At 42.4% G+C, this 13487-nt stretch overlaps 1 protein-coding gene and 1 long non-coding RNA gene across 4 annotated transcripts in view; one reads left to right on the top strand and one right to left on the bottom strand.

Annotated features, from left to right (window-relative positions):
- LOC311263904 (PDZ domain-containing RING finger protein 4) overlaps positions 1-13487 on the top strand; it is a 124278-nt gene that overhangs the window by 89562 nt on the left and 21229 nt on the right. For all 3 annotated transcript variants that reach the window (XM_084364268.1, XM_084364269.1, XM_084364270.1), the window contains one exon: positions 12589-12842. In XM_084364268.1, the coding sequence (XP_084220394.1) occupies positions 12589-12842 (254 nt within the window). The remainder of the gene's footprint in view (positions 1-12588; positions 12843-13487) is intronic.
- The window catches only part of LOC311263905, a 44354-nt gene continuing 43614 nt past the window's right edge, over positions 12748-13487 (bottom strand). Inside the window, exon 5 of the long non-coding RNA XR_014623413.1 lies at positions 12748-12835. This is a non-coding gene — a long non-coding RNA (uncharacterized lncRNA). The remainder of the gene's footprint in view (positions 12836-13487) is intronic.

Genomic DNA, 13487 nt, shown 5'->3' on the forward strand with positions numbered 1-13487 from the left:
CATTTCTAACTCCACTGTTCCAACTGTGTAATCAGGACACAGTGGGAAGCACTGAATTGCATCCAATTTCCTCTCACTTCCCTTTGTTTATTGACTCGGGAACCTGACAAGAAGTGAGACTCGAGTGGGTTGAGAGGAAACCACAGACATCGACTCTCCTAACCTCTCGCTGGCACTTGCGCTGTGCCACGAAGAACACAACAGGGAGCCTTGAAGGAGATTGATTACACTTGTGATCACTCTTCTAAGATAATGTCCTTCCTTTTAATCATGCATTGTGCCGCTGCTCTTTACAAGGATAAGATTATCATCAGGAACTTCATCACTGTCTCATTGTAAATGCCATCCTAATTGGACTACTCTGCTTTCATTGAAAGTTTTGATCTTATTTATTGCTGCGTGTCCTTCAGCTGAAATAGGAAGTTTTTTGTTGGTCTGCTCTCTCCTGGTCTATGTGCCGTCTTATCCTTCAAACAGAGAAGTCAAATGTATTATCTTCACTTTCTAAGAACTACATGTAAAGATTTTCACTGCAGCAGTGTAGCTTGTGTAGTTACTAGGTGCACGTAATTACTCCCTGGGACTTCTGCAAGTGCTCTTTGTAAAAATCAAAGAGTTGACAGTATTTGCAGTATGTTAGCTTGATCCCTGTGGTGTTGAGCTTTGCTGAGCTCTTCGAAGTCAATAAATGTGTATTTACTCATTGGGCACCAGAGAGGTCTTATAATCCCACGATTCCATAAACCTGACATTTCATCAAAAAAAAAAAGCCCCACCAGACATCCCCCAGCTTTGCTCTCTCTGAAACATTTCCAGTGTTTGAATTAAGATTTGAAGATGAGTTTGGTGCAAAGAAAGCTTAAATGAGAGTTTAGCCCACAGCCTCGCCGCCTCAGGCTATCATCAGTAATCCCGTCCTTTTGTTCACGTTGACATTGGCAGCATTGACCAGACCTGCTCGCTGTCAGCTCATAAGGCACTCTTGATTTTACCGGTCCGCTCTCTTGTCAGGTCCTTTGTGGTGGTTGACATTTGTGATGGGACACCAATGACTCTATTTGCCTCTGGGGAAAGTGATAAAAACAGCAGCCGCAGGCTCAAGATACCAGCAATCACACACGTTACAAGCAAATAATGGGCAAATTGTTTTGTTGAGTGACATCTCTTTTCTGCTTCAGGTAGACTAGAATTGGTCTTAGTCCTGCCCTTCGTTCTTCTATCTTTTTACCGTTGCTCTTTCCTTCTTTCTTTTATTCTTTCTTTCCTTTCCTTGACACCCCACCTGAACTGGCTCCCAGTTAATGGCTAACAGGCAGATCAGTGGCCAGCCACGGGGGGCCCTGGCTGACCTTTCAAGCCCTCCCAGTTTATTATTTGCACTGTCAAAGCTCCACGTGCCACTGTCTGACCTCCACTCTCATTCCCAAACCAGCGACCGTGTGACAGCCTCACAGACAAAGAGCCAGTTGGAGAGCGAAGGCACGGGGAAGTCAGACGAGACGCCTTTGTTGTGATCACGAGTGTGTCTGGCATTATGTAAATAGCGCTTATCCAGTGTTAATTGCCTCTGCTGCTATAATGAGCATATTAAAGGTGAAGGAAACAATTTACTGCTTTCAAAGTCTCCCCAGGCCACCGTGAATAAGACCAGCCCTGGCAGTCAGAGGCATCGCTAGTGCCATATGCTACCTGTGTCATCTCATCTGCACTCTAAAACTTCTGGGGCAGATAATAAAGGATGAATCTGGTTGATTTCAACTTGGGTCACATTTTCCTAGATTTTACTATTATTTGTCTCTTTATAAGAACATTGTACTCACCAAATGAATTACTCTGGGAATGTGGTGATTGCTCAAAGTATGGGAAAACATGAGAAAACAAAGGAGAATGGTTTGACCTGCTGTACTTACCATAGTTGTATGCATACACAGTTTTCTTGTGATGAAAATGCTAATCCATGCTTATTCTTAGTCCATCTGCACGACAACCAAATTGGTTGAATCTGTGGATAATCTCTCAGCTGTGTGCTGGCATCAGTGCAACAACACAATTGGCTTATATATTTGCCAGCTTGGCTTTCACAAGGCAGACGATTGGCTTTTGGGGGGAAGGGGCCCGACGTGTGTCACACAAATGCCAATCACTTGGCTGTAAGTGGTTTGTCTCCTTTCTTGTAATGTCTCTACTCAAAGATAGGGTATAATCAGTCCAAAGAAAATTGCTAGCCTGGCATATACGCTAAAAAGTTCCTAGCTGCTGGATTTACGTCCGGGGTAGGCTATCAGCCATAGTGCTTCTCCCGCTGGTGCTGCCGTTAGTTCCTGCTAGGCACACAGACTTTAAATTATGAGGTTGTCACAGATTTTTCAAGTAAAGTTTTACAGATATAAAACCTCCATGGATCAATCAATCATTATAGAAAGGTTCACAATTGAACTTACTTGCAGTTCAAGGTGTCCTGTCAACAGTTTTACAGAGGTGTCTTTTATAACGGTGATATATGGTAATGCTTTTTAGGCTGCAGTGGACATTTTCGCTTCAATGGCCACTGGGCAAAATTGGAAGTAAGGCGGAGCGTTGGCGCCGTATCTAGTTTATCATACACCCACGCTAATGGGAAAGGGGATAACAGCTAGCCTGCTTCACAGGTATTACCAGCACAATGTTAGCATTGATTGATGACAGAAATGACCCCTAAACAAAAATAAAGCGCACCTTGCAGTAAACCATAAGTTTCCTTTAATACATACAGTAGGATGGCTCCTGTTCTTCTTCAGATAGAAGTAACAGGGCTACAGACAAGTCCACAAAGTGAGGGAAGTGCAGTGGTGTGGTGGCACCCTCATTTGTCGTACCTCCTTTCTGCCTCCCTCTCAGCACATTTGGAGGTGTTCCATGACAGTACCCACTTGATTTTCTTCAGTCAGCATATGGATGGCACCATTACTCCTTACATCTTTTCACGCCAGCCAGGCTATTTTGCTGATCTGCACAGCACATAGTATCATCCAACTACCCCCCATTTCTCGCTCCTTTCCCGCCCCCCAAACCAATTACCAGTTATCACCAAGGAGGAGGCTGTTCGTCCATTAGTTATTCATCCACCCGAGTGCCGCTTTTACTCTAATTCGATTTTTTCCATTTTACATTAAAACTCACTCCAAGATGGCAAGATCTTGAAAGTTAAGCACAGAGATTAACTGTGCATCTCTTAATCTCTTTAACAAATATACCCTGCACGTACCATTAACCTTGAACAAGCTGATTAACTTAGCACTCCGCTTCCCTCACCGGTCCCAAATCATATTTAGAAACCGCTGCAGAATTTCATAATCCGGCCGAAATAAGATAGTACAATTATCCAGCATTCAACCATAATCTGTTAGTAATGAAGATGGAACGGCATATATTGATCTAATTTCACGGGAAAGTGATCATAAGCAGAACAGGTGGATGTCCTGGATATTATTGCAGAGAGATACGACAGATAGGGCAAAGTACAATAAGGAATCTGATGAAATGTTTACCCAATAATCTTTCATGTGCAGCATTGTGAGAAAGGATTTATGCTCGACAGTCTGTGGCTTTCTGTCCATCCTATCTGTGTGCACACTTGTGTGTGTTTTGGTCACGCTGGGGGAGTTGATAGGGCTGGAGAAGCTGTCGCGGGTTTCAGCAGCAGAATTTCAATAATGCGATAACAGTGACCCACAATCGTTGTCTGGAGAGTTACAGTACTTGAAAAATGTCATATTTGACTCAGATATTACTCTTTGAAATAATACATTACATTACTGATTATTGGTCAGGGTTTTTCGTTATTATTTTTTTAATGTGAATATCTGTTAAAGTTCGACATATTTAAATCTCTGTGGTCACGATGTCTGGTGAAAGTAATTCCCTCTCAGCACAATTTTAATTGTTTTAAAAGTGGACTAAGCGATTCTGGAGATAGTTGAGTCTCAGGTCATCAAATACAGATGCTTTGGGTTCGTGATGGACTGCATCAGTGGTCACCATGAACCCATTTCTTCCACTTGTCTAGAACATCAAAGTTTTCCAGGATAAGCGCACTGGCACAGACTCATTACGTTACTTTTACTACTTAGTTGAGCTTCATCAGAGGTAAACAACTCGCAAGTGTCCACACAACATGTCACATATTCCTGATTTAACACTGACCATCAACAGCTACCTTAAAATGTATCCCTTTGACTTCACACAACAATCTAAAAGTCCTGTCCTCACAGTGAAGCCATTCACACAAAGCTCTGAACACTGCAGCTAACATTAGCAATCCAGCTTATTAAGGAAACAAAGCATGTGAATTAGATAACAGGGAGACCAAGTGTGGAGGAGGAGGTTGAGATAATGGTTGCGGTAGTAGATGGTGACACGGTTCATTCAGCTCGGAGCTTTCTTCAGCTCCTCTTCTTTTCAAGACTTCTGACATCGAGTGTTGGCAGAGTTCATGCTCAGATCTCTTCTCCCTTTGTCCTTTTATAACAGTTGTCCTTGCGCTGAGCGATTACGCCACGAGATTGGATAATAAACCCATGTAAAAAGGCGGACCGTGAATTTTAGAGCAGATTGAAAGAGCTGATGCACTTTGAACGAGTTGCGCAATAAAGGGAGTGCTCCACTCGAGATTGGTGCTCAGAGAAGAAAATTGGCAGAATTCATCAAATGTTCTGCGGGCATAAAACCTCAGCAGTAACGTGCAGGGCCTTTAATGTGAAAAATAACCCAGGGGCCTTGTGGAGTGTGTTTTATGTGGTTGGAGGGGTTAAAGGAGGCCTGTACATTGGTTCATGTATAGATGTTGAGGGGATTGTCAGATTTCCCCAGTGGCGTGTTTTCTCTCTCTCTCTCTCTCTCTCTCTCTCTCTCGCCCTCTCTCAGTTTCATGTCATTGGAGCGTTGCTTGAGTCGCCCAGACAGTAGCGCTGACTGTCTGAGAGTGATTTATGCAGCCATAAGGGCTGTACTGTAGCGGACCTTGGCCCGTATTTTATTCTGACACTTATTATTGAAATGAGACATTTGGGTGTAAAGAGGAACCCAAGCCGTTTTCTCACTGAGAGAGGATGAGGTAGCAGTCGTGCTCACATCAAAACTCAGCCTCGCAGCATTTGGAATTACCTCAGGGAGTATTTAATTCCACTTCCCTGTTGAATGTTCCTGTTCTCACTTGTATATAGTTTTTTATTTATGAAAATGCAAATTGAGTTTCGTATGTTGAAAGATGGGATTGCAACACATTGATGTTGTTGTTATTGGAGCTGGCGTGTAGACGCTGCTGTTCAGGTGCTCGGAGGCTCAGAAGAGACAGTCAGTCAGCAGCGAGCCTGTCTCACTGTCGTCCGCTCTGCTGCTGCATAGACTCAGTTGGGAAATATCAACAAACAATAGAGAAGTTATTTTTGCCATTCAGGGTCCCAGTTCGTTTTCTGCATACACAATGTTACATGAGTGGCAGTCGGTGCAATTCTCAGGCTTGCATGGGCATAAATTATCATTACAAAAGATGCTTGTGAAATAATTTCTGGTTTCTTTGATAAAACGAATGGCCTGCAGGCCTGTGTGCATAAACGCTTGAGAAGAGAAGTAACCTATGACTTCCGAGGGGAATTTCTTGTAGCTGAGGGTAAAGGGCACTGACCATTTAGTAAAATATCCCAAGACCTTTGTCCAACCAGGGACCTTTGTTGCATATCGTTCCCTATTTGTTGTCATCTCTTGACTGTTGTCTGACTAATAAAGGCATAAAATTCCCCTTCGGCAACTTCCAAGGAACATTTGAAACGGTATTATGGCGGCTTCATGAGAATTCCAAGTTTGCCGTTACAAAAAATATGCTTATTTGCCTTCTTGCCAAGTTGGTGACCAATGAGAGATGAGAATATGATAGCCAATTAGCTTAGATTAGCATAAAGACCTGAAACATAGGTAAACAGCTAGCCTGGCTCCATCCAATGGGACTAAAATCTACTACAAGTTACACATAAGTTACACGTTATATTATTTAATTTAATCTGCACAGAAATGTGAGTGTAAAAACAACAAGTTGTGGTTTCTCATTATCCGGGAGACTATTTGCCCAAGCTTTGTGAAGTTTATCCACACAATGTCTTATCCTGTCTCTTCCACAGTCTGTTGAACTTTATTAGAAAAGTGGTTTCTATTCTGTCAGCACTCAGGTGTGATGGCTGACCAGTGGCAGTGGTCCCTCCTCTGTCTCTGGAGAACAGCTCTACAGGTTATGCTTCCTCTGCCCCCCTCTACTGTACCTGTAGCTGCTCCCCAGTCTCCTCCAACTCTTTTATCTGAGGGATCCACACAGCTGACTGGACCATAACACCGAGGGTTCATGTTGCCTCTTCCTCAAAGACGAGGAGACAGAACAGGTGTGTAATTGACGGCTGTAAGCGCTACCCTCCCGAGGCTAGATGACCTACATGTTACACTTTCTCCATCTGCCTGCATACACTCAACACCCCGCAGGCTGCCACTCACACCAGCAAGTGACGGCACTCAAGAGATAGAGACTGTGAGTAACAGAGGCCACTGCCTGTACAGATGTTAAGCACAAACGCACAAGGTTACACGCACTGGTTAAATACAAGCCTCTGATGTTCTTTCTACTGCCACTGAAAGCCTTGTTTACTTGTCAGTGCAGCCAAAGTAGAAAGGATGACCTTGCTTCATTCAATTCAGCACATTTCCAGTTCGACCAGAATACAAGCGGAGACGGGGACTTTCACCTTGTGCACAGCATAAACTATAAAAATTGAAAACAAAAACATTTCATTAAGATTCAAAGTGCTACACGCAAGCCATAAAGCAATGTATGCAGTTAATTCGAAGGCATAAAAAAGCTAATGGACTATTAGAGCCTACTGCCTGGGGCTGCCTTTTCTCCTCGCAGAAGAAGTACATCAATCACTTCTATCAGTAATCCCCTGCAAGCTGCCGGCAGTGTCTGTGCCTCCTGCCACAGAAACAGTCCCTGAGCAGACGCAACATCAGATTTGGCTGAAGTTGACATCTTAACAGATAAACTGGACCTCGCTTTACTACCACTGTCACTACATTCTTGCCCTCGGTCCTTGGAGATATTGATGGGACGCAGAAGTCGATGAGACAAAAGCACTGACGGACGAGACGCCTGAGGAGTTGAGCTAAGGTGCTACGTGTTTGCTCTCTCTTGCTTGTCCTCGTACCTGGAGGCAAAACAATAAGATGGGACACAGATGAGAAAACCTACAGGAGTGTGCTTTGCTGTAGGCGACTTTGAGCTCACAGTTGTAACAAACAGAGACTTTTGGTGAAGTTTTCAACTCCGTTTGTTTGCTCGCAACAGCGCAGAACGGCTTAAAGTGGCGTGTGATATTACTGAAGCGGAGACCCGACACACTCAGCTGTGTCACAAGTAGACAATTTTTAAATGTCTTTGTCAATATGGGACTCTGCCACAGAGAGAATGAAAGAAAAGAAAAGAAAAGAAAAGAGGTTTCATCCTTTCGATGCACTCCACTAAGCTGGTTTACTGCATTTGTTGTGGGAAGGCTGTTGGCCGTCTCAGGGGCTTTGAATAAAAACACATTTCTCTCCCGGCTACAGCTGCTGCACATCCATGTGCAAACAGCCAGCAGATGCGTCCTGGTCCAGCTACTCCATCCCAGAGCCCATTTCCTTCCAACTTCACATTTACCTGATCATCGCCTGGCCCAATTATACAGCAAATGATCTCTCATGAATAATCACCATTGTTTTGTTCCAGACCAATAAGATAATTCATGTTGACTCTGTGCATATGGAGCACTTGCAGAGCTGCACTGAACTATTTAAACACTACAGCTGCTAAATAATTTGCTGCAAACAGATTTTGTTTACCAGCATGTGTTTATGAATGAATATGTATTTGCATACTTTGCATGCACACTTGAGGACGCTAGTGCAAGCTAGTGTAACTAGATCAAAATATGTGTGATGAAACTTTTAAGAGGCTACAGCTGTACTGAGCGGAGGTTGTGGATGTGGATAGAAATGGTGTTTAATTTTGAAAGGATTAAGGCTACTGAGGACGCAAGCCAACTGCAAGAATTACTCACATTAAAATTTCCCTGTATAGTCACCTTCAGAGCTTTCGGCTTGCTAGCTGATGATGAACTTCGCAGAGAGTAAAGCTATCGCAAGTCGAGGGCTGTGCTGAAGGCAGATCTGCAGTCTGAGAATATCTGGGAAAATCTCAGAAGCTGCAGCCAAGCTTAGAGAAACCCTTCCCATCTGTCAGATAGGACTGCAGATCCACACAGCTAACTGAGTCAGTGTGTTTAGCTGGATAGACATCAGCCAAGAGGACACGACGAAGGATGGCAAAGTCCCTCGTGCAGGAGTTAAGGCTACTTGATATTCCTGTGTTGATTGGGGATTAATTGTTCCATCTGGCTCTCATGAAAACCAGTGAGGGGAATAGAAAAAACAACACTCCCTCCTCTTTTTCCTGACGTGTTTCCTCTTGTGTCATTATGGTTATGGAGTATGGCTAGCGAGTGGTGAGGCTTGGAGGAGGAGGCGGAGCCTGGTGTGGACAGGCTGTACCAGAGGGAGAGCTGGGAAATTTGATCATTTTTCTCTGGGACTGTCATACACCATAGGCAGCCTCATTTGTCTGCTCCAACTCCTTTGTTTCCAGCAGGCTCCATGTTCCAGGATTAGCCGGCGGAGCAAGAGACTAGCAGCAAAATAAAACAGAAAGAAAGAGAGAGAGAGAGAGAGAGAGAGAGAGAGAGTCAAAGGAACTGTATAAGCTAATTATTATAGTGCTTCATGTTTCTTTAATACAGTACTTAACTCTAATGTACGTGCTGCTGTATTAAATACCTGCTGACTGGCCCAAAAAGAGAATGAAAGCAGGTTAGGGGTGTGAGGGAAGCTGCTTTGTATTTTTCCTCCAAATTGCCCTGCAGTTCCACAGCGGTGGTGTTGACCCAGTTTACCTCCCGCTCAGGTGATTAATGCAACATTGCTACAAACAAAGGTCACGTCAGGAGGCAGGGGAGCAGGCCAGAGTACCACAAAAGCTAAGAGAGTTATAGATGGCGGCTGTTATTGCTAAGAAAATAAGTCGGTGTTTTTTTTTTTGTAAGGCATCATTCAGTCTCTAGAGACACACATTGAGAAGAGGGAGAAAACACAATGAAAAGCATACACACACAAACTCACACAAACTCACACACTCACACGGGAATGAGAGTAACACACTATTATGGCATTACAACCGTTATTACATTATAAATATTTTTTATATTTTCCTGTTAGCAGGTAATGAGGTTAGCTTATTTGGAAGTCTGTTAAATTGAATGAATAAATTAAAGGGGCTCTCCACTGAACAGTTGTATGGTGCCTTGTGTGGTGCTTCATGAGAAAGACTTTTAAAGTCTAAAAAATAAGTCCAGATGATGTCATCACGAGGTGTCTCAAAGGCTGTGAAGGTACAATGTAGGAAGTGTAGGATCCAATGTTATTGGAGCTTATTTGCTTCAGTGTTTCTTTCATTTTTTCCCTTCTTAAAGCAACATTATGTACATTTTTACCTTGAAATTACAGCTTCAAAATCATTTGGATGGTGTCTTGTAATAGGGTGAATGGTGTCTCTGTCTCAGCCACTCCACCCCCCTATCACTTGTTTCTGCACCGTGTCACTTCAGTGGGAGGGTTGGATCACAGCTTTACATTCATGTTTACTTCAAGATACAAGTTTTCACACAACATTGTTATGACGTAATGAGTTTTGTTTGTAGTTAGCACCTACATTACATCTGACAAGTTGTTACAGACCTGGGATTTGTAGTTACGACAGTGTGTGTGTGTGTGGGGGGGGATCTTTTTTTCTCTTCTGATTAAAAAGTTCTACCCCAAAACTACATAGTGCACCTTGAAGAGGAAGTCAGGAGACCAGCTGTGTAACCCAAAGACCCAGATCAGACTTTTCTTTAACTTTTATTATACTGGGTTGTGTGGCCTTTTCTGAATCTGAAAGTGTTAAACACCTTTTTTAAATGCTCACCACTCACAAAAATATGCATCCTGTGATGGGGGATCGCAACCAGAGTCATCGAAGTCATTTTCAAGCAAAACTAGAGGAAAATGCCTCTCAGAAGGGAGGATTTGCTCGTTCTCTTTGTCATATACAAAGTATAGTAAGCTGTATAATTTCAGGTTTGGGACATTTGAGCCTGGGAATTTTTTTTCTTTTCTTTTTTTTCTAGAGACCAGATGAGTAAAAGATTTATTACAATAATAATCAGCATAATTACCAACAATATTCATCAGGAAATAATTGCAGACCCAATCACAAGCCAAAACAGTTTGAAACCAAATGACAGTGTGCTGTAAAACCACAAACTAATCCGCCATGTCAAAATGCATTCATTCAAAGACACAAACTGACTGTCTGGTCATGTAAGTTTCAGAATCGGATTTATCGAGGGACGCAGCATGAAGGCAGACATATTTATTAGAAAAACTAAAACATCAATGCTGATCCTGGCTTTACAGAGGATTTATGCCGTCAGGTTATATGGATGTCTTACAGCAGCTCAAAACATGTTTGGTAATTTCTCAAAATGTACTCCTTCAATAAGATGTGAGACAGATGAAAAAGTGAAGATTTACTGGTGGAATAGATTGGGTTCAAAACATAAGATCTCTCTGTAGGAGTTCCCCGGTGGCCTCTGCATCTTTAATATTCATTTAGAGGCACCACATACACACAGCCAGAGATACTGGAAACTGTAGACTGCTCATGAATGTAGGTCATTTTGTTCGAGTCTAAACGAGGCTATGTGTTTTCGTTTCTACCACTGCGATGCATTTTATAGAGAGTTTGCTGCTTTTGAGTTTCCCGGCCTTGCTGTGTTTTTTCGTCAGATGAGACTCGTGAATATAAATGATCACTTTTACTTTTCTAGTTATCATCTAAACTGATTTCAATTTGCAGCGCGAGCAAAACGCTCCACTCCAAAACCATATTTAAATACAACTGCAAGTGTAATTATGCTGTCTACCTTTTTTCTCTGTCTGTGGTTATCTAAATTATAATCTCTGGTTTCAGCGTTTATACCAAGGCACATTCTCTGAGGTATTCCACAGCCATGGTTTCTCTTCCAGAGAAATTACTGGTGTTAAATGAAGCAATGAATTTCTTTATATGTGCCAGCTGTAGTGCAAATGGTTTTCAATCTACGGGAAAATCCAGTTCATTTTGTGGAGATGAGGTTGAAGATGGACTGGGTGAGCGAGGGCCATTTGGGCTTTGATATAACAGTGTGATAATGTTCCATCAAAATGTGTTTTTGTGTTTATGTTTTTCAACGTTGTCTTCATAAAGATTTCTTTTTGATCATCTGTCAAGAAGAGATACAGGAAAAAATGTAAATTTCTATCTCTGTGTATTCAGCCCAGAACACGAGAGCTGGAGTAGCAATGTGGGGAAAACAGTAGTGTCTGTCTTGTTGATGAAGGTTCTCAGTTATCCAGGTCATGGTCAGACTACGTGCTATATCGTAGGCAAGTGGACTTAATTCAGTTTCTTGATGACGTTTCACCTCTCATCCAAGAGGCTTTTTCAGACTATGTAGGTGGCTTTGTTTGGGTCTGATTCTGAAGTTTTCCGGTAAACCTTAAAACCAGTTTAACTCATGCGCAATTTATGTCACAGTTTTAACCATTTGCTGCAACAATATGCATTTTAATATGGCGGTTTAGCGTGTTGATGCAGCTCATGTGATGCTCTGGAGCAATTGTGAGTTCCTGGCAAGTTTGTGAATTTTGGGGGGGGGGGAATGAGGACATGAATCATTGAAAGTGTTTAAAGTTATATATTTTTAGGCAAGAATAGAAATTGCTATTTTTTTAACTCAGTGTTAGTAAACAGGCCACTGTATGTGTGTCTCTCCCTCAGTTTTCTGCCATCTCTGCCGCAGCATTATTGACAGGTGTTCATGCATTTTAGTCCCTTTCTCTTGTTGCCTTTGAGCTTCTGTAAGCTCTGCTAGTTCTCATTATAAAACTTCTCAGTGGTCCCGAAGTCTTTGGAAAGTTCTTGAATTCAGTGTTTAAGGAGGTGTAGGAAGCCTGGAGCAAAATTGAGACTGTCTGCGTGCTCACAAACCATCAAACATCAACACAAAAGAAATTCAAATTTCACATATGACTAAATGCTAATAATCGAGGGGGCTGGGGAGGTGGAAGGAGTTAAATTTCTGAAAGCAGGCAGCAGTGAAGTAGCGAGGATGAAGAGCAGCAGACTTCGCAGGCACAGAAAATAATATTATCTCTATCTTCCCTCTTGGCTTTTTTGCTGGCTTTTAGTCTAATGTCACTTAGCCAGAAGAATTTGGTTCTTTGACTCTGCAAAGAGACTCGGGTGCAGCAGTAAGGTCTGTCTCCACAGCGGCTCTGCTTTGTAAAATGTTTCTATAGCAACAAAAAAAGGCACATTAAATAAAGCACACTGAGTTTTGACATTTGAAACAAACAAACAACCCTTGCATACAAGCTTACATTTCCCGTCTTTCTTAGGTGAATGGGAAAGAGTTGTCCAAGTCCAGCCATGAGGAGACTGTGGAGGCCTTTCGCGCTGCCAAGGACCCCGTCGTGGTGCAGGTCATCCGGCGGACCCCCAGCGGCCGCCCCCATGGCCCCCCTCAGGAAATCCATGTGGTGGACGTGTGCACTCAGACTGACATCACCTTTGAACACATCATGGCGCTGGCAAAGCTCCGGCCTTCGACCCCTCCTGTGCCTGACGTCTGTCCCTTCCTGCTCTCTGACAGGTATGACCAATAGGAAATGCATGTAGTTATTTTACATCTCTGTAAATTATGAATGATTGATAGTCAAAACAGGGATTATAGTTTGAAGGAGGTCAGTGAATTGATCTAATTGCATATATTTGTATTTCATTTGATATGTCATTACAGAGGATTATGATTCAGTGGCACTAAGACTTTGTTGTTGTGTCCTTGTTATGACTTTGGCTGAGACTAATGGTAATTAAGAAGGAGGGAAAAAAAGTAGTGAGAAATGTCATTGAGCTATGAAGCAGAAATATCAGTGTTTGCAGGATTAGCATTACAAGTATGGAAGGCGTCTGTAAAATATAAATTAATTGTCTAACTGGCTGCTCAGTCGATTCTGACGGATATAGATTTGTGTGATAAATGAGCTTCTCAATGTCCTTCACGTCTTCTTTTTACCAATAGGACGAAGCTACTTTTAAAAATAAAGGAGAAAGAGAAATAAAGGACAGGGCTAAGTGGTCTTGATTAACCATTAATACAGAATACATGTGGGAGGTTTGCACAGAATTTCAATGTGTTGTTTGGTATAAAGCATTAATTTAAATGCATCACTAAGGAGATTGCGTTTGAAGACACTGCGAATAAATATCATGAGCAAAAAATGTAGTCATGTATGAC

This window comes from Pagrus pagrus (assembly GCF_965226575.1).
Source record: "Pagrus pagrus genome assembly, chromosome: 10".
Lineage (NCBI taxonomy): Eukaryota > Metazoa > Chordata > Actinopteri > Spariformes > Sparidae > Pagrus > Pagrus pagrus.